Source organism: Drosophila montana, unplaced genomic scaffold, assembly GCF_035044405.1.
Source record: "Drosophila montana isolate Dmon_TW-CO22-7 unplaced genomic scaffold, ASM3504440v1 contig_779_1, whole genome shotgun sequence".
NCBI lineage: Eukaryota > Metazoa > Arthropoda > Insecta > Diptera > Drosophilidae > Drosophila > Drosophila montana.
The window spans coordinates 390,647-410,825 of record NW_026999075.1 but is presented as its reverse complement, the minus strand read 5'-3'; the positions used below and the strand labels follow the sequence as shown (position 1 = coordinate 410,825).

Sequence of the window (20,179 nt, the reverse complement as noted above, 5' to 3'; positions counted from 1 at the left end):
GTTGCCAATTTGCCACTTGGCCGGCAACTTGGGCTGCTTTCTTTTCGGAAAGCAAGAAGCTTTTACATTTTTTTTCTTTTGCTTAATGACTGCAGTGCCAGGACATTAAACGCTTGTTGGCCGCATTAGCATTTCCGTATTTCCAGCAATTTCGCGTAATGCACTTGGCAACACGAAGTCGCTGCCGTTGCCAAGCAGATTTAAGCTTGCAATTCCAATTTTAAAGCAATTTGCAACACTGGCAAACTGAGGCGTGACGTGGCCAGTGCTGTAAGAGTCCTCAAAGTAGGCAACAAAGTGCTGCCCGAGTGCGCTCTTCTCACTGATTCTCAAATAAGGTCAAGTAAATAAATGAAAATGGAAAAACATATTTTGAAAATAACGGACAAGGGGAAAACTCGAGGTTTTACCAAAGTGAATATTACAAAGTAACCGCATAAGCCAGGAAACCCATAGTAGCCAATTAGCGCTACGCGAAACCACCGATTCCAGAGAAATCAACTGCTGGACATACTCATTGGTTCCGCTCTCTAAACTGATGAAGGACTGCCGGGAGTCACCCAAGCTGTATAAAAAACAGACGTCTAACCTGTCTAACAACTCAAGAGAAGTCACCCGCTGAACAGACCCCTTGGTCCCCCAGCTAGAGTGGTAAAGGACTGTCAGGTGTTTAAAAAACAACTAGTCTGTCATGTAGATAGATTGTGAATAAAAAATATGAAAAAAGGAATTACTATTAATAATTAAATATTATTATTTTATTGATTATATAGAGTACCAATTTTAAATTTCACATTCGATCAATGTTCCTTATCTGCAATACAACTGTCTATCTGTTGTGAAACTTAGCCAGTACCACCCTTTCCACTCTCCGCACTCTCTCTTGTAATTCTTTGATCCACTCTAGATTTATGCTCCAATTATACCGCACATAGACGCTTCGCCATCGCGTGTTACAAATTAAGTGCCCACCACCCATCGTTAACTGTAATCCGCTTTACATTTCCCAGCTTGTCATCCACAACCCGATCCCGCTTCCCATTTCCATTACCTACGCCAAGCCACGTCAAGTGCAACTGTTAAGTGCCTGGGACTTTACGACTAACGAATTATAAAAAGAACGTCTGTGAATGCAAAACACAAAACTCACTTTTTTTTTTTCTTTTTTCTACGTTTTTCGCGTGTGCTTGCTATTATTATTATTATTTTAAGCGCAAGTAGAAATTGAAGCGAGGGAAAAACAATGCAAAAATATTCAAAATATAAAATAGCAGTTAGAACCTAACGAAATTCAAATACACTAAAAAAAAAAAACGATGAAATTTCTAATGGCAAACTTATCCTTTTCGATAAGTTAACTAATTTGTATTAGGAAAGCAACGGAAATTGATTCAGGTGTTTTACAACAAACCACATGTTATATTTACAATGCCTTGCAAAAAAGTATAAAAATGGCATCGCAGTTAGAGTAAGATCAACATTTGTACTGCCTAACCAAAAACAATGGAGTGAAGTACGTGGAATATTATTGCAACAGTTAACACACACACACACACACCGGCATAAACACACATATACACATGAACCCACTTGAACACGTTGCAAAGTAACAAAAAACACGCGCGAGTTAAATTTTAAGCATGTGCAATTGCATGAATAACTGTGTGTGTGTGTTTGTGGGTGAGTAGGTGTGTGTGTGTGTGTATTAGTGATCTGGCTTGTTAGGCAGCCAAACAGGAAGTGACACACACTCATGCACCCCTTCGCCCATACACGCACACAACAAACGCTTGACTTGAAGTGCGCCTCCGTCCGCCATTTTGTTTGGCTTTACAAAATGTTGTATTTTTGCGCTTTCTTTTTTTTGTTTTGTTTTGGGCATAAAATGGTGTTTATGCTTTGCTGGTTTCTCCGTAACAATAACAAAATGCAGGTGTGCCAAGTGTGAAGAGTGCACAACGCTAACAAAAAACGAAATGTAATGAAAAACACACCAAACTGTCCGTATGCCCGTGCTTTCATGTTTACGTGTTGGTTAACGTCAAACTGACACACGCTTCTCTGCTCTGCTTCTTCTGTTACTTCAGCTTCTTCGACTTTTCGCGTTTCTCCTGCGCCCCATTAAAGTGTCAATTTGAGCCGTAAAATGCCATCTCAAACCCTGCAACATATTTGCCAGCACCAATAATTGGAACTGTGACGACGAGAACAGAGGCCATCAAATTGCCGTTAGCTTTCAATTTGGTGTCAGGTATTGGATGCGCTCATTAGCATTCGATGACCCCTGGCCACAGCTGGACGGACAAACGGCAGCTACAGTGAAGCAATTGAATTGAGAGAATGGACGGCGGGTACACGCAGCAGCGACTAATTGAGCCGCACAGCAGTGGCCACAGAATGCGGTAATCAATGGCCAAGAGAAGAGATATATAGAAAGAGAGAGATAGCGAGAAATATAGAGATATATAGAGCGGGCCACTTTATAGCAGGCACACGTTAAGCCCATAAAGTCAACCATATTCGAATAAAAAAAGGTAGTCATCACGAGCTACAGGTATTGGGTGGGTACTTGAGCTCGTATTGCTCGCAGCTGAAGTAGCCACGTACTTGAAAAGGCTGGCCTTTCAGTCTAATGAAATAATAATGTAATTGAAGTTTGATTGATTATTAATTCGTTTCAGGTTCAAATCCGTCATTTCTTGATTTATTAATTTGTCCATTAGTTTGTAATTATCGCTTTTACTTATTCGGATAAATAATAAATAAAATTGTAGTTAATTTGCTAAGCGCAGGATTACATTTTTTAGTAAACGCTATAGTTACAGAGTGACAACATTTTAATCAATACTAAAACCCGTTTTGAACCTCGAATTTTAAATTTTTTTAAATCAGCTGCACAAAAAACTGCCGAGCCGGAACACGAAACGAGAAATATTTTAAATAAAAAATAGTTTGGTTTAAAATAAGAAATTTTTAGCATATCTGATACTCGAAGTTCGAACCGAAATATTTCCTCATAGATGTGGAAAACCAGTTGGATTGAACCGTGAACCGAACTACCAACAATTTATTTTTGGGATTGCAGCCCTGATTATAATACCATTTGCAAGTGTTTAAAACTATTGCGTTTCAGATTATTCGCACATATTCGCAAAAATAAATGAAATGGAAATCGGCGCTCTTGTGAAAATCTTTCTAACAGCACAAGAAGGCAACTTTGTACCCGTAAAGTTTATAAATTTATTCTTGCTCTGCATCAAATTTATTTTATGTTGTTGATAAATCGCCCTTTTTCCATAAAATAATTAAAAATCGATATCGAAATCCCGCGGTTCCCATCAAAATTATTAAACTGCATTTTAAGAAGGTATAGTCTGGTGCTTATGTTCTTGCACACATTTCGACGCTTCCTTAATTTCATAAAAATCGGACTATAAACGCTAAAGTTAATCACGAACGCCTTTTTCATAGTATGGTGCTAAGGAAATAAGTATATGTACATATATGTTGAGTATGCTTGTAACGACCTCTCGGCGCTGGACTCAGGATATTTCCCATTCGTGCACTCCCGATTAGAGCATTCATATTTGTTTTTACTTTTGTTCGCTACCCAAATTTAAGAATCCTTCGTTGTAAACGCATTGATTATTTTGCTTAAGCTTTAAAAGTGTTTTTTTGGCCATTTCTGTGGCTCGTTTTGCTTTCAGTCGATGCTAAACAAATAGCCATAAAAGCCGAAAAATAATAAGGTTTACTGCTGCCTGCGGTCGCACGGAGGCGGGGCAGGGTCGGCAGGTGGTGCGATTGGGTGTTTGAACTTTATGGGGATACCTCGTCAGTTCGCTTGAGTGCCCTTATGACGTTTATTGTGGCTGGCGCTACCAGAAACTTTAGCACTAAACAGAAATTACCCATACGCCATGGTTGCCGTTGATTGCTAGCGGTAGGTTGATGGGAAGAGAGAGAGAGAGAGAGAGAGAGAGAGAGAGAGAAAAAGAGATGAAGTTGTGCTTGCTTTTAAGCAATGTTTAGCCTTTCATAAACCCATAAATCTGCTGGTTGTAAAGCATAAATTTACCTTCATGAGAGCGCTTTTGAGCAGCTGCATGTTGTGGCCGGCTTTTTGGTTTTCAGCTCACTTTAAAATGCATTCGCAACTAATAAAACATTTGCACTTCACTATTAATTGCAGCTCTGTGTCGAAGTGGTAAAGAGATGGCCAACGAACCGCAGGTGCAGCCGCAAATGCTGCTCGTGGCTTTGCTGGCCATTAGCGCAGCTCTGTCGCTGGGCAGCGCCGAAAGTTCGTCCAGCTGCGGGCCCAATTTTCCGGTGGCCTGCTCCTGCGGCAATGAGATGTACGAGAAGACCGTTCAGTTCATTGTGAACTGCACAAATGCGGGCTTGCGCAACACCAGCGTGCTGGAGTACATGCCCGAGCAGGTGGAGATACTCATCTTTACGGGCAACTACATTACGGAGCTGCCGTGGAATGTCTTTGGCAGCATCAATGACTACAAGCAGTTGAAGATCGTCGACATGAGCAGCAATCACATACGCGAGATACGCGGCAAGAGCTACCATCATGTACCGCACGTGGAGCGGCTCATCCTGAACCACAACAATCTGAGCATTTCGCGCTTCGACGACGAGGTGAACCACCATCATCCACGCGTCTTCTCCAACTTTGGCAATCTGCAGAGCCTCCATCTGACCGATGCCTTTGAGGATCACAGCTCGCCGCAGCTGAGCGAGGATCTGCACGACATCTTCGTGAACAGCCAGCTAGTCAAGCTGCAGAAACTGCATCTGGAGCAGAACGAGATTACGCACTTCAAGGATCGCAACGTGTTTTGTGACCTGCCTGCGCTGCTCGATCTGCATCTGGGTGATAATCTCCTGAAGGACATTAACTTTGAGGTGCGCTGCCTGAACAATCTGCGCTTTCTCGATCTGGAGCGCAACAAATTTGAGTTTGTCCAGCTCAGCGATATGCGCCTGCTCAATCAGCTGCAGGAAGGCGAGAATCGCACCGTCAATCTGGTTGTGGACTTTAATCTGAATCCCTTTGTGTGCGATTGCAAAATATCGCCGTTCCGCACGTGGTTGCAGGCGACGCGCGTACAGGTGCGCAATCAGGATAGCCTCATGTGCTTCCACGGTCTGCAACACGTTGATCCGGTGCCGGCGCACATCCTGCAACTGGACATGAGCGAGTGTGCGGCTGCGATGGAATCAGCTGCTTTATTCCTGAACATCGCCGAGGATGAACAGCTCTACGGACAACTACAGCCGCACATTAGTGGACACACGGCCACATTGATCTTTCTGCTGATTGTGCTCAGCATGATCCTGCTGGGTCTGCTGGTGGCCCTCGTCTATGTCAGTCGCGACAAATTGAAGTACATGATGACACCGGTGTTCGATAATGTAGCCAAGAAAGTACAGTATACGTCGATTAAGGATGAGGATTGCCCCGAGGTGCATGTCTAAACAGTGCCACAAATCCCACCTACACGTCCATATCAAACAGTAGCAACAGAACTAAGCACAGATACGTTCGTATTTTTGATGTTTTTGAATTTTTGCCATTCGCATAGCGCAAAACGTGTGCCATTCACAGGGAACGTCGTCTAAGAAACCAACCAGCCAGCGCATATCCTTTGAGAAGAACCTCTTCAGTTGACTCTACTTAAAACACACTCACAAACCTATTGTTTGATAGTACATAAGCCAATTGTTGCATTTAAGGTAATAGTAGAACAACAACAACAACGACAAAAATGTGGCAAAGCTCGTTACACGCAATTACAGAAATAATGTTAGCGATTTTCTAAGTAGCATTTAAGCGGTCTTGTTATCCATTCTATGATTTCAATCGGCAAGCGGCCATTCATTTCGAAGCCCGTATATGTACATCCACATATGCGAATATAAAAACGTACTTACCATACATACATACATACATATATTGTAACAAACACTTTAGTGTTATCTGTGATTTAAGTTTAGTAGCTTTACTTTGTTAAAACTCAAGCAAACGAATATTGATGCATATAAAGAACTTCAACCTTTAGAACATATGCCGTACTTATATATACTTATATATTACTTACACTTATGTTTAAAATACTAATAAATGTTATTAATCATTTGTCAATTGTACTATTTTATTGATTTGAACTTTCACATATGTAATTAACACGCAGTTTTTATAAATAAACTTAAAAAATGATTTCGAGTGCCTTACATACATTTATAGATAGATACTTCACAGCATTAGGGAATAAAAAACAGATTTGTAAATAATTAGGAATTCGTATTTTAAACACTTTCAACTGGCAGAATGAGACCTTATAAAGTAATATGGAGAGAACTTAGCTCCTTCTACTGGCTGAAATTTATGAAATCCATGAAATTTATTAAAAAAACGATATCATAATCCTGTTTGAGGATATTTTCGAGATATTTAAAGAGCTAGCAACTCCAAATTTGGTAAGTAGATTCCCTTATAGTATACACAGATCCAGAATATATACATTCTTAATAGTTAAGCTATGATAAGGCGAAACCCAGTTTATTAAATTGGTTCAAATCTACGATCCAATGAAACTGAATACATGTTTAGATTTCTTTTGCCAAAGCGTCTCCAGGGAGTCATGGCCGATCTTTGGTACGATTATTATACTCCAGCCAGGCAGTTTAACTTACCGACATAGCTTATAACGAAAATAGTTTGCTACACCACTAAAACGTATGCATATGAAAAGTTCAGAAATAAAAGTATGGGAAATTCCAGATTTGATACGATGCAGGAAATGATTTGTAGAATAAAATATTTTCTGTGACTACCTGGAAAATTGGATTAGAAAATTTCTAATTCCCATTTTGAATTTGCAAATTTAAGTTAACACGATTGCAGTAGAATTGGAAAACTACTTTCGTATCTCATCGCGCAAGCTGCAAACAAAAAGAGACTATATATACTGATTGATCTCAGATGACAGGGAAGATAGATCAACGCCTTTTACAGTGAGTCCCAATTGGTACAATATGTACAGCATTTAACCAAAGAATAAACAATATATTGACATTGATTCATCCATAAATGAGGACAGTGCTGAAAAATAATTGTAAATAAATGTTAATCAAATCTTGTTTTCAATTGTCGTCTGCGTCAATTTATCATGCATGGTTGACCATATAAATATGTTTGTTGTCATATTTAAAGAAAACTATATATATGAAATTGCTAAACTTTTGTTTTGAGCATGTATAAATAAATCGGTATTTCATAAAGATTTCACATTAACTTTTACAACCAAAACGTGAATGTGATCAATTTTAATATGAATACACATGTTAAATTATTGAAACATAATTTATTATTCAAACAACGCAAATGCGCGCATTGTTGGCTGTTTATGCAGCCCTGGTGGCAGTGTTGAGAAACTATCCTAAACTTGTGATAAGAACAGCTGTTTGAACCTAGGGAATCTCAAGCGAAAAAGCCGCGTATGTTTTTATGGTAAGCCCTCTGTAAATTGACAATTAGACAATAACCTAGGCGTTCCGAGTAACGTTATACAATATGCTCTATATCTGGCATCATAAAACTCATAAAAGCACGGCAAGTCAGGCACCATTTACATGAGGGTGAGATTGTGTTATTCAGCGTGTGCGCATATGTATTAGTATAAACAAATTTGCTTTTTTGCGTCGCTTCTATTTTGCTTTGTGTTGTTTCACTATTTCCATTATGCAACGTCATACCAAATCAAAATTCCAACACATGTTTTGAATTTAACATCGCACACACACACGCACACACGTTAAACTTTCATAACTGGTAACTTGAGCTAACTTTATAAACACACATGTCTCCACTACGGATACTTAGGAATTGTCGACGTGTGTGCGCCCTGCCTCGCCACACTATCTTTGCAAGCCACCGACAACAACACACCTACAAGGTGACCGCGTCCAGCAGCAAAAGCATGGAAAAATTTGATTTGCCCAAACGTCTGCAGGGAAGCACGCCCAGCGTGTGGAACGAATATATAGCGCTGGCCATGCAGTACAAGCCCTTGAACCTGGGCCAAGGATTTCCCGATGATGCAGCACCAGAGTATGTGACCAAATCGCTGGCTGACATTGCTAAGGACAAGAATCCGCTGCTGCATCAGTACACTAGGGGCAATGTAAGTGATTCAATGCCTGGCCTACCAATATAGGACTATTTGTTGTGTATTTGTGCACGATTCCGTAATTGTAATTATTTGCAGGGTCATGTGCGTTTGGTACAGGCACTGTCCAAGCTATACAGCGGCCTCGTTGGTAGAGAACTCAATCCTCTAAGCGATATTCTGATTACATCCGGCGCCTATGAGGCGCTTTACTCCTCCATAATGGGTCATGTGGATGAGGGTGAGGAGGTCATCATCATTGAACCCTTTTTTGACTGCTATGAGCCAATGGTCAAAATGGCAAGAGGCGTGCCTCGCTTCATTCCACTAAAATTGGTAAACTTCAGTACATTAAGGCTTTGATTTTAAAATCATCTGATCATCTTATCCTAGCGTAAGAAAGACGGTCCCATCAGCTCTGCAGACTGGGTTTTAGACGATGCGGAACTGGAAAAGCTTTTCAATGAGAAAACAAAAATGATCATATTGAACACCCCACACAATCCAACCGGCAAGGTCTTCCATCGCCAGGAACTGGAACGCATTGCTGAATTGTGTCGAAAGTGGAATGTACTCTGTGTTTCCGATGAGGTCTACGAATGGCTTGTCTTCGATGGCGTCGAGCATGTACGCATTTGCACCCTGCCTGGCATGTGGGATCGCACGATTACCATTGGTTCGGCAGGAAAAACGTTTTCGGTGACTGGCTGGAAAATTGGATGGGCCTACGGACCACACAACTTGATCAGAAACTTGCAAATGGTTCATCAAAATTCTGTCTATACGTGTCCAACGCCATTGCAAGAGGGAGTGGCGCGCAGCTTTGAAGTGGAATTGGCGCGTCTGGGAAAGCCGGAAAGTTACTTTCTTACCTTGCCGTGTGAGTTGCAGCCAAAAAGGGATTTTATGGCCAAATTCCTGAGTGATGCAGGCATGCGACCCACAATACCGGAGGGCGGCTATTTTATGTTGGCCGATTGGTCGCCACTGGCAGAAAAGCTAGACTTGACCTCAGAGCTAGATAGGTATCGGGACTACAAGTTCACGAAATGGATGACAAAGAACATGGGTCTCCAGGGCATACCGCCCAGTGCCTTTTACAGCGAACCCAATAAACACTTCGGGGAGGACTTTGTCCGCTACTGCTTCATTAAGAAGCAGGCTAATCTGGACAAGGCAGCTGAACTGCTGAAGCAGTGGAACTAGAGCGTGTATATATGTAGTTTGTGCATTTAATTTGTTACACCAATAAACGAATTTGTTTTGAACTATCGCATGAAAGTGCTGCAACGATTAATCGATTATCATGCATGCCTGAGCGTGTACGCAAGAGCATAACCTGTCCATGACACTGTTGCATAACCAAAAATCAAAACAAATCGATGGGGGGTTTATGTGTGGTAGCCTTACTCCAATCTCCTTTTTATTTGCAATCCAATAACATGTTCATCCGCACGAAGTACATTGGAATTGTTTGTGTGTGTGTTTCTTGAATGTATTAATTAAACTAAAGAAAAACGTTAAAGCAAACGCCGCTTTAGATATCATAAACGGACTTGAGAGCCAATTCGGGTTTGTCATAACCCAGCTCTTCGATAGTCGGCACACCAAGCTCCTTCAGGGTCGGTGTAATCTTCTCCAGCAAGTAGGGATAGAGGGTAGCCTTCTGGTCGCCACACTTGTCCTTGCAGCCCTCTAGCCACCTGATGGCCAGGGCAATGTCGTTGACACGGCGACAGGCGCGCAGTCCAGACTCAATTATCTTTGGGCTAGGCACCAGATCCATGCCAAGCAAGTCGTTCATGCCCTTACGAATCTCCCAGCCATCGATGCCCTCGCGAGAGAAATATTTCTCGTAACGCTTATCGAACTCCTCGGCCGATTCCTCGGTGCCGTGGAGGCAGCGCACGGCGGCGATACGCGAGGATGTAATTCCAACGGTGCCGCGCATGGCGTTGGCGAGTTTACCGGCTGTAATGCGCAACATGGCTGTCCAAGCAAAAACAATTCAATAATTTAATTTTTGCAAAATTTTTGTTAAGTAACAGCTCAAACTCACTTTTACGCTCTTGCTCTTGCTATTTTTTCACACAGATGACAGAACAACTAGTGTTGAATAGTTTAGCTGATTATTATCGAATGTGTATAGATGAATGCTGCCAGTGTTATCGACACAGTGCTGTGCAATGCATTAACTGTCAGTCGATAGGACGAACGTTCTCGAACACTGTGTGACTTACTGAGCAGTCATTCTCATTTGTGCCCGACAATTTGGCTGAAAATCGCATTTTCTGCTGAAAATATACTTGCGAGCAGTGACCGCGGTTTATTAAATTAACATACAGCCAACGCAACAACAATAAAATGTCGACAGCAGGGTAAGTGCAGTAAGAAAATGCAGGAATATCGAATTTTAATTGGCTCAGTTGTCGGCTGCTCTTTTTGTGGCTTCTTTGTGCGACGCGTGCTTTTGCTGCGGGGGCATCGGCGGCGTCTATTTTCTGAAAAGGGCACATCTTAGAGTACTTATTTTTTGATAGTTGCATGTTCGTATACACTTCTCAAGTGTGTTGCCCCCAGTGATATCGGTGGGCGTGTCCAATGCGCAACTGCATTGTATTTTTGGACAGTGCGCGGGGCCATCAAAGAGTTGCTGACATTTGAGGTTATGTTAAGGTTGGCGCTAATTTTGTTTAAGAGTGTTGCCCCAATGGTTTAATTTTCACGGCATGGACTTTTCATGCAAATTAAAGGCCACATTTTTGCATAAGCTTGCACTTTGGATTCACTTCTGGAATAGACGATGCCTTGGTTGCTATGACATCAAGTACCATCGATACGATAAATACAATAAGCGAACCGTTTCCAACCCGCGCTTCAGATGATTGCTTGTTTATTTAAACAATTCTTTGCTTTCCATTACAGTCCAATTCCGCCACCAGTTTCGTGGGCTCAGCGCAACGACTTGATCTACGTTATTATCGATGTGGAATGCAAGGACATTGAACACAAGTAAGGTCTACTCGCTTGAATGAGAAAGAGGAGCATAGTTCCAGTTTTTTGTTTTTTATTTTTTTTTCAGAGTGACAGACAAAAGCTTCACTTTCAAGGGTGTAAACGCGCTGGATGCCTCCAAGAAATACGAAGTCACATTGAATTTTTTCCATTCGGTTGATCCGGAGAAGGTGTCAAGCAAGAATATTGGACGCTGTCTTGAATTTACAATACCCAAGAAGGAGAGCGGTCCCTACTGGCCTACGCTGACCACGGATAAGACTAAATTGCATTTCCTGAAAGCCAACTTTGCCAAGTGGCGCGACGAGTCTGACGAAGAAGAAGGTAATTATTTCGAGCTTCACACTTGGCTTCCAGATAAAGGTCGAAACTCAATATTTTATATATTTTTCAGATCCTAAGGACAACGGCATGTTTGGCAATTTCCTCAATAGCCCGGGCGGCGATTGGAACAACAAGTTTGATGATTTCAATGTCGACGAAGACGACGACTCTGACGATAACATACCGAGCCTGTCGCAGAACGATGAGGATGAGAACGAAGGTGGGGAGGGTGACAAAGAAAAGAAGCCAGCTGCTTAAGCAGCTAGCTGTATGGGCATTTTTGGAGTAATAGTCGTAGCGTTAGCCGAGGCCCCTATACCGTTAAGTCACACACACACACATAAACCCGCACACACCCACACACGTTCATAAGCACTTATTCCAAAACACAAACTTGAGCAGAAAATACGGTATGTTTACGTAAACAACTGGAAAGGAGCAAGAGATACATTAATTTTACGCTGGATTTTCGGCGCAACAACAACAACAAATGGAAAAAGCTACAACCAATTCATTGCGAAGTTTCATTTGCAATTTATTAACTTTTTGTTTCCTGTAAATAAAGGGAATTAAAATAAACTACAAGTCAAAAGGTCAATCTTTGTTCTCTCGCATGTAATTATATGGGCTTGCAGCATACACAAATTGCGATAGGTTTACTGTAATTGTAGATGTCTGGCAACTCCGGCAGCATTGTCGCTTTAGCAACGCGGGCAAGAAGAAGCACACTTTCAAATTTTGTTGCCCAAACAAAACATGCAAAGTAAAAATAGTCATTCGACAGCTGCCACTAGCAGTAAATTCACATTGTATATTAATTATAATCGTACATCATACAAACAATGGCCGTACAAAGTGGCAGACTTTCTTTTGTAGCCGAATGGTTTCATGTCGAAGCGGGAATAACACGCACTTATCTATTAACATATCATTTAAGCGACAATGCAATCGAAGTGGTAAGTTTTTATTATACACCACAGCCGCTCCAGCCAGCTAAATTCCCGTTTACAGTTTGATCAGCGCAGTAAGAAAACCTTTTTGCGCCGCACTAAAATTCCCGAACTTACTCCGCGCGATTTCTTTGTGGGCTCCAAGATCAATGTGTTTGGGCGTCCATTCGATATTGTCGACTATGCGGACGAAATAACACGCAACACCTTGGCAAAATACCGCAAGCGGTAAGTCAATTTAATTGGTGTCTGTACCTAAGCTGTTTTTTGTAAGCTAACAGCGTTTTACAGCGGATTTGTGCTGCTCAAGAGTGGCATGTGGCCAAAGCACTTAGGCGAGTTTCTTACCACGATAATTGAGAACAAGATCAATATTAACAACGCTTTAATGGTTCAGTTTTCGCCAAAAACGGTCACACAGTTCCTGGCCAGCAAGCAGGATGATGTGCACACCTCGTAAGTATTCTGAAGCTTATACTCATAATAACCTTACAAACTGTTTCAAACAGTGTGCTGATGAACGAGCTGCTGACAGGACCAGCTATTAGCATGGAGCTAATAGGTGACAATGTTGCAGAGATCATGTCTGCATGTTCAAAGTACAACACAGAGAACGCCTCAACCACCATCGTTTTGTCGCCTAGCTTACAGCAGCTGTTTGAGAGCGAAGAGGTTCGCTATGGCTGCTATTGCCCGGAACGGGAAGAGAATGTAGCCAGGGACCTAAAGTTCGTCTTTGAGGAACGTCACAGCATTATCAAGGAATGTCGATTCAAGAACAGTACACTGGCCATTATAAAGCCGCACATCATCAAGGACGGGTTACTGGGCCAAATCTTAAATGAAATACTTACATCTGGCTTCAAGATAACAGCCATGCGCATGCTGCTCATGGCGCGTGTTAATTGTGAAGAGTTCTACGAGGTCTATCGTGGTGTTCTACCTGAATTTATACCTATGGTAGCTCAGCTAGCCAGTGGTGTATGCATGTGCCTGGAAATAGCCAGCGAGGATCCAGAGAAGAATTCACATCAGGAGTTTCGCAACTTTTGCGGTCCCATGGATCCTGAAATTGCCAAACTGCTGCGTCCGCACACGTTGCGCTCCAAGTTTGGCATCTCCAAGGTACTGAATGGAGTTCACTGCACAGATCTAGCCGATGATACAAATCTGGAATTACAGTACATGTTCAAGATACTCGAATGATTTCAATCACCATCATTTTTATGTTTATTTGTTGTCATTCTTCGTGGGTGTATGTGTGTAAATAAATTACAAGTAATTATATTAAAGGATCTATTCCTCTTTCAGGCTGTTCCGTTTATATTGGTATGCTCGAGTTTCCGGCATCCAGCGGTTATCCTTAAATGACTGTCAAAACTGAAAACACTTGACAACTACACTTCCAGACATTTCACACTTTATCGGAACTTGAAACAGGCGTTAGATTTAGCCAATACAATACGGGAGCACAGCAGTTGCCACTACACGCTCCCGCTCCGAATGCTAGAACTGGGCAGATTGTCCTGCACATTGGGCAGCAACACAACCAAATCTCTTGCATGAATGTCGCTCTTTCGCTCCTGCAGTCCATAGTCATAGGCCAGCAGGGCAAAGATTATGATGCACACCAGCATCAGCATAGCATAAAAGAAATACTCAGCCTTTTGAGAGCTAAGCGCATTTACTTGGGTAACTAGCACCACAATGAGATTACCAAAGGCATTATTCAAAAACCAGGCGGCAGTGACAACAGATTTCATTGAGGACGGCGCCTGGGTAAATGCAAACTGCAGACCCGGAATGGACAGCAACAATTCGCCCAACATGAGCAGCAGAAATTGTGGAAGCTGCCAGGCAATGTTAATGCTCTGACTTGGCGATTCCTAAAAGAAACCATTATAAATAATTCGAATTTCGAATGAATTATAAACCCACCATAATGCGATCCTGTAGAATACCGGCACAGAAGAAGGCGCCAGCTGAGCAAATACCGCCAATGGTGACGCTATGCAGTGGCTGCAACTCCCAGTGGAACAGTCGACGCAACATTGGAGCGGTCACATATTGCCATAGGGGAATAAGCATAAAGAGAAAGATTGGTCCTACGGCCTTTGCCTGATCCGGCTCTATGGTAACGCCTAAAACTGTGGTGTTCATCATGGCTGCCTGAAACGTCCAGCTGGAGTCCTGCTGAGCGAGCAGCGCAAAGTAAACAGGCAGCGGAATGAATAGCTTGCTAATCTGTATAGATAAATTGTCATTACATGATTGGTTGACAGCGAATCATACTCACGCGCAACACTTTGGAAACATCCGTCACAAAATACGCATCGTATGGCCCCACGGCATTGTGCAACCAATAGTTGCATCTCTTGGCGGACTTGCGACGTCGCCACTTCTCTAGCAGCGCTGCTTTGATGCAGCCCCAGAATTTGAAGAGTATATTATCACCAGACACTTTCTCCGGCTTGTAAAAGCATTTGCCCATCAAAAAAATGACTGCGAAAGCAATATTAAATGACCTGGAATGAAGGATCACAGTTCGCTATGATACTTACCCCAAGCCACCATGAAGGAGCTTCCCAGCGTGCCGAACACAGCCGGATAGCATGTCGTCTTATCAAAGCATTGCGTGTTTGCGCGCACCAGCGGCGGCAGAATTTTGCTCAAAAAGATTCCAAAATAGTAGACAAAGTAATAGAAGGAGAAATACTCTGTCAAATGGGCGGATTGCTCGGGAAGCTTAAATTGTAGTGCACCCAGCGAAGTGATGCAGGCGCGTACAGATCCATTGCCCACAGCTATGAAGGAGATAGATACCAGCAAACTGCAAAGAATATATGTATTAGAAAGGCTCGTAGATTCCTTATACACCCTACTCACAATGCTATGACGGGCAAGCCCATATATGGCACTGATGTCATGGTCAGCAGAATCCAACCAAAGCCATAGAGGAAACAGAATCCCGATATGGTGCGAATATTGCCCATATAACTGTCCGCCAGTATGGCCCCAATAATGGGACAGAACTGTCCAAAAAAGTTAAATATGTGCAACACAATCGTGGAGAAGCCTTCCGTAAAGTTGAGATCATCGCGCAAAAAGAGCACAAGTATGGCTGGAAAAATGGGTAAGGGAGGTCAATTATTATATGTATATTATTAATTGAGTTAATTTGGTAACCTTGTTGAAAGTATCGGTTATTCAGTCTATATTTAATGTTATATACAGAAAATACAATTAATTTTTGGTCTTTGAATATACTTCGAACTTTATACTGGTTTATTGTTAATTTTTTAGTTTAAATATACGCTTAATATCTGCATATATGCTATTCATGAACATAACAAAACATGATTAAAGAGGTTTTTCCAAAATCTACAATTGTCAAAAATCGTATTTTATTTAATATCTCACCATATTTTAATGATAACAAGGTGTGGTTGAGATTACGATTCAAATAAAATTTGAAAACAGTTGAGAAAATATCATTGTATCCGAAATATGCACGGAAATTGGGTTTGTGGAAGAGACTTACACTTTAATTTCATATATTCAAGCTTTTAAAAAAAAAAGTTACTATTTATTTAGTATATATTCCAACTGTGCAAACAGAACCACATGCATGTATGTACACAGTATATATTTCACATTGGATTCAATGCTAGTTGGCTCCTCTTCTTATTATAAAATTTAATTGCTCAAATTGAAAGACTATAGACCATGATATAGTCCATTAGTAACTGTACTGAAATCTAGTCCATTTTCTATTACAATCCACAAACAAAGTATAATAAAAAGAGTGCCCGCTGAGAGTTACCCGGAACACCGGGAAACGGGCTACTTTTCCAAAGACTAGTTTCCTTCTATACACACACATAAATGGATTTAGGGTATAATAATTCAATATATAACGATCAAGATGTAACATCTCTTATTAAGAGAAGACCTTGTGATCATCCGCATAGGCTATCAATAAGACCTCCCATTGTGCATGCACTTCTGCTGTTACTGATAAGCTGGACTTTTGGAATATTTCGACAATACAATGGGAGATTACTGTAAACGACCTAAGGCAACTGCATTGTACTGGCATAATGTGGGTCACACATCACATATGTGCTCACAACTTGGACTGTCACCATTCAATTTCCACTTACTGCGCATGCCATTCGCTGCAAAGGCCTCAAAGAACTTGGTGGCCAGTATAAAGAACACGGCTCGTGGGTATTTGTACTCAATCCGTATATTGGATATGGGCGCAAAACCATAGTTGGGTAACGAGCTGCGTGGTTTTCTTAGCTTTTCGTGCTCCCCAAAATCAGATAATGAACCAACCGTTGTCTGGGTGAGATCCGCAAGTGCAGGCAAAGCTATGAAACCAAAGAGAGAGACAGTTGATTAAATCTCTGTATATAGCTCCCCTATCTTATCGTTCGAAACTTACTTTCTTCGCTGCCGATTTCCGTGGTGCGGAACATTTTCCAGGTGCTTCGGCTGCTGCTCAACGTAAACAAATTCAACAGCGTCTCGGGAGTAACTTGTTTGTCTGTTTCTGTTATCTTAGGAGAGCTCAAGTTACTAGCGCTGTGTCCGATTCGTTAGCCTTGCGGCTTTTGTGGGTCGACTGTGGTTTTGTGTCTCACAATGTGCTTTATTGTTTGTTACGTACACCCACACCGAGGTCCGTTGCGCACTACAGCAGAGAAGCTACTAAGCGACAAGATGTAGAGCCGGCGACTGGCTCGCTTTGTAGACAGCGTGTACTCAAGAGCAAACATTGCGATAAAAGCAATAACAAAGCAATTGCATCTTGAGCCTACAAACGAATGCGACAGGTTATCTCTGACTTTGCTAGTCATGTGCCTGGCCGTCGCAGTGATAAGCGAAGTCGCGCTCAGTCAAGTAAAGCGAGTCACGGGACTAGCCCTGCGATAAGGATGCTGCAACAACATTCAGTCACATTTCTTATTTTACAATGGATTTTTATTAAATTAGGCAGAAAAGTATTTAGCTCGGCACACGAAACCAACTAGATAATTAAAACTAAACACGGATCTGGATGATACATCGATGAAATTCGCATTTGCAATTTGGTTGCATACAGATCGAGATGAAGGCCAACAACCAACAATCATTGACACTTTTTGGTGTGCACTTCAGCTCACACCAGCTTTTTAGCCTCGAAGAAACTCTTGAGATGACGCATCTGCCAGAAGCCCATGCAGACCAGGACCACAGTCTGTGCCAGCGACCACCACAGCACACGCGAATTTGTGCTTTCGCTTGTGTGACGGAAACGCTCCTCCCTATAGCGCTGATAATTCTGCTCCTTTGTGATCTGTTCGACCTGGTCGAGCAGCTGGCGTATGCGCAACTGCAGCTCGGTGAGTTTCTCTTTCTGTGCCACATTAGCATAGTCGATAGCATGCTCTCCCACCTGAATATCTAGATGCACGCGAAGCTGGGCGCCATTGAACCAGGCGGTGCTGTTGGAATACATGCAAATGACATGCTCGCCGGGTGTGTGCGACGTAAACGACATGCGGCCCTGCGAGCTGTAAACGCGCGACAGAATCACCTTATCATCGCTGTCCCGCACCTCCACATGCATTCCAATACCAGGCGAGGATGGCATAAAGCCATTTGAACGCGGATCATACAGCTCAACCTTGTAATTGACTGCAAGAGAGAACAGGTGTCAGATCTTAGGCCAGCAGGCAACGACGCTGCTTACCAATCACAGTGGTCTCATCGGGCACCTCTTCAATGAAGCATTTGCGCTCCGTTTCCGATATGTGAAAGTATAAACCGCAGGCGCTGTGTAGCGTGCATAGCACCAGGGCCAGGCAAATTAATTGGTTGCGCATATTTTTGAAGAAATTCCACTCGAACTTCGATTATTTGTATTATAACAACTAAGCTCGCCGACACGTCATGAGAAAAAGGCAAAGTGGCTACATTGACAAGTTTCCATTTGACAGCTGCGAGAGAGCTGCCACTTGGCAGTCATAAGCCACATACACACCCATACAAATAGCAATCACGGTCAGAACTATCTGGCATCGCTGGCAAAACAGCTGAGCGATTTGTTGACGTTTTACATTTTGGGATTTATAGTGCAATTTTAAACAGATAATGGACCTGATATTACTCGTTGGTATTGCAACAGCGCTGCTGCTTATCCTGATTACCCTTTTTTTCCTGCAGAGTAAAAATACTAAGAACGGTAAGACGTAAAAAAATTTTAATTAACATAACTCGCTACACTTTCCACTTTCCAAATAGAAACAAAGGCAGCTGCGCAACCACAACGTGGCGTCCCACAGCGTGCTCAGGAAGGCGTACCGCGACGTGCCCAAATAGCGCGGAATCAGCGCAATCGATTACGTCAGAATCAAAATGCTCCTGCTGCCGCAGCTGCAGCTGCCCCCGCCGCAGCCGTAGACTCTGATGACGACGAAGCGGCTGCTGCTGGTGACGAGAACGCGCTGCGTGTGCCACAGGGCGCTGTGCTAGATGAAAAGATGGGCGCTAAGAAACGCGCCAAAATGGAGGCGAAGGAGCAGAAACGTCTACAGCGCGAACAAGAGCTGCACGATCGCGAGCAACGAAAGGTGAAGGAGGCCAAAGAAGATGCGGAACGAAAGCAACAGGAGGACATCGATGCGGAAGTAGAGCGCAAAAGTGCCGAGGCTGATCGCTTGGCCAAGGAAGAGCGCGAGCGCAAAGAGCACGAGGAGTACTTAAAAATGAAAGCAGCATTTAGCATAGAAGAGGAGGGCTTCGAAGAAGGCGATGCCGATGAGAAGGAGAGTCTTTTGGCCGACTTCATACAGTACATTAAGGATAACAAAGTCGTTCTATTAGAAGATCTGGCCACAGCCTTTAAACTAAAAACGCAGCAGGCCATCGATCGCATTCAGGAGCTGCAGGAAAATGGCACCTTAACCGGCGTCATCGACGATCGCGGCAAATTTATCTACGTCTCCGAAGCGGAACTGGCCGCCGTGGCCAAGTTCATCAAGCAGCGCGGTCGTGTATCCATTGCCGATCTGGCGGAGAGCAGTAATAACTTGATCAATCTAACGCCTGTTGCAGCTGGCGAAAGTAGTGTCTAATGAGATTTGTTAACCATTGTAAAAATTACATAAATAGTTGCAGTGTATATATATATATATATAAATATATACAATCGTAAGAGCTAAGATTCTGAACTTTTTACTGTATGGGCTGTAAAAGTGCATACTATTACGTGCTTTTGGAAAGGTTTTAAAATGCGATTGTCCCAATTTGTGCGAGGCTAAAATGGCAGCTATAACATTATTCGAAAACTTCGACGCAACAGCGAAGCTGCAAGTATGAGCTACGAAAGGCGTGACTAACACCTAAAACAGTAAACACAGTGCATACTTTTGTGAGCAATATTTATAAGATGTCAATTCCGATTGCAATATTTTGTGCTGAAAATCTCGGCTAAAAATCTCGGCTTGTTTAGGAAGGTATTTTTTTTTTTGACTCGTAAAACTGTATAGACAGACTACACAGTTCAAGGTAGTCCATATTATTTTTAAAACTTGAATGACTGTAACGCTAACAAATGTCTATAACAGACAGAAGGTCAGCATCAATAGTTGAGTCGATGTAATCATTTTCGTCTATCCATCCGTCTGCCTTTATGAACTCACCCATTTCAAAAAC

The 20,179-nt window shown here is 42.4% G+C and overlaps 8 protein-coding genes across 9 annotated transcripts in view; 5 read left to right on the top strand and 3 right to left on the bottom strand.

Moving 5' to 3' along the window:
- The window catches only part of LOC135439811 (SLIT and NTRK-like protein 1), a 49,648-nt gene extending 43,488 nt beyond the window's left edge, over positions 1-6,160 (top strand). Inside the window, exon 4 of the mRNA XM_064698627.1 lies at positions 4,193-6,160. Coding sequence (XP_064554697.1) covers positions 4,216-5,493 — 1,278 coding nt within the window. The 5' untranslated portion in view covers positions 4,193-4,215 and the 3' untranslated portion in view covers positions 5,494-6,160. The remainder of the gene's footprint in view (positions 1-4,192) is intronic.
- A 1,251-nt stretch (positions 6,161-7,411) lies between these two features.
- Positions 7,412-9,454, top strand: Kyat (Kynurenine aminotransferase). Of its 2 annotated transcripts, XM_064698728.1 has the most exons (4): positions 7,412-7,528; positions 7,901-8,201; positions 8,286-8,522; positions 8,580-9,454. In XM_064698728.1, exons 1-4 carry the CDS (start codon positions 7,518-7,520, stop codon positions 9,390-9,392), a joined length of 1,362 nt encoding a protein of 453 aa, XP_064554798.1. In that variant the 5' UTR covers positions 7,412-7,517; the 3' UTR covers positions 9,393-9,454. The 2 variants fall into 2 exon arrangements, with proteins under 2 accessions (XP_064554798.1, XP_064554797.1); XM_064698727.1 differs by lacking the exon at positions 7,412-7,528 and having other exon boundaries at positions 7,757-8,201.
- A 122-nt stretch (positions 9,455-9,576) lies between these two features.
- LOC135439882 (cytochrome c oxidase subunit 5A, mitochondrial) lies at positions 9,577-10,399 on the bottom strand. Its single transcript, XM_064698734.1, has 2 exons — positions 10,246-10,399; positions 9,577-10,175 (listed from the first exon to the last, which is right to left on the bottom strand). The coding sequence occupies exon 2, from the start codon at positions 10,171-10,173 to the stop codon at positions 9,724-9,726; it is 450 nt and encodes a 149-aa protein (XP_064554804.1). The 5' UTR covers positions 10,174-10,175; positions 10,246-10,399; the 3' UTR covers positions 9,577-9,723.
- On the top strand, positions 10,398-12,123 carry p23. The gene is made up of 4 exons (XM_064698733.1): positions 10,398-10,564; positions 11,112-11,198; positions 11,269-11,525; positions 11,596-12,123. Exons 1-4 carry the CDS (start codon positions 10,551-10,553, stop codon positions 11,781-11,783), a joined length of 546 nt encoding a protein of 181 aa, XP_064554803.1. The 5' UTR covers positions 10,398-10,550; the 3' UTR covers positions 11,784-12,123.
- A 129-nt stretch (positions 12,124-12,252) lies between these two features.
- On the top strand, positions 12,253-13,767 carry nmdyn-D7. Its single transcript, XM_064698729.1, has 4 exons — positions 12,253-12,481; positions 12,537-12,703; positions 12,767-12,931; positions 12,985-13,767. The coding sequence occupies exons 1-4, from the start codon at positions 12,368-12,370 to the stop codon at positions 13,679-13,681; spliced, it is 1,143 nt and encodes a 380-aa protein (XP_064554799.1). The 5' UTR covers positions 12,253-12,367; the 3' UTR covers positions 13,682-13,767.
- On the bottom strand, positions 13,539-17,189 carry LOC135439876 (solute carrier family 15 member 1). Its single transcript, XM_064698726.1, has 7 exons — positions 16,926-17,189; positions 16,639-16,851; positions 15,362-15,596; positions 15,037-15,305; positions 14,772-14,977; positions 14,414-14,719; positions 13,539-14,361 (listed from the first exon to the last, which is right to left on the bottom strand). Exons 1-7 carry the CDS (start codon positions 16,957-16,959, stop codon positions 13,960-13,962), a joined length of 1,665 nt encoding a protein of 554 aa, XP_064554796.1. The 5' UTR covers positions 16,960-17,189; the 3' UTR covers positions 13,539-13,959.
- A 253-nt stretch (positions 17,190-17,442) lies between these two features.
- Positions 17,443-18,439, bottom strand: LOC135439880 (transmembrane emp24 domain-containing protein eca). Its single transcript, XM_064698731.1, has 2 exons — positions 18,216-18,439; positions 17,443-18,160 (listed from the first exon to the last, which is right to left on the bottom strand). The coding sequence occupies exons 1-2, from the start codon at positions 18,346-18,348 to the stop codon at positions 17,643-17,645; spliced, it is 651 nt and encodes a 216-aa protein (XP_064554801.1). The 5' UTR covers positions 18,349-18,439; the 3' UTR covers positions 17,443-17,642.
- Positions 18,440-18,480: 41 nt separating this feature from the next.
- Ddrgk1 (DDRGK domain containing 1) lies at positions 18,481-19,686 on the top strand. Its single transcript, XM_064698730.1, has 2 exons — positions 18,481-18,707; positions 18,767-19,686. The coding sequence occupies exons 1-2, from the start codon at positions 18,617-18,619 to the stop codon at positions 19,597-19,599; spliced, it is 924 nt and encodes a 307-aa protein (XP_064554800.1). The 5' UTR covers positions 18,481-18,616; the 3' UTR covers positions 19,600-19,686.
- The last annotated feature ends 493 nt before the right edge of the window (positions 19,687-20,179 follow it).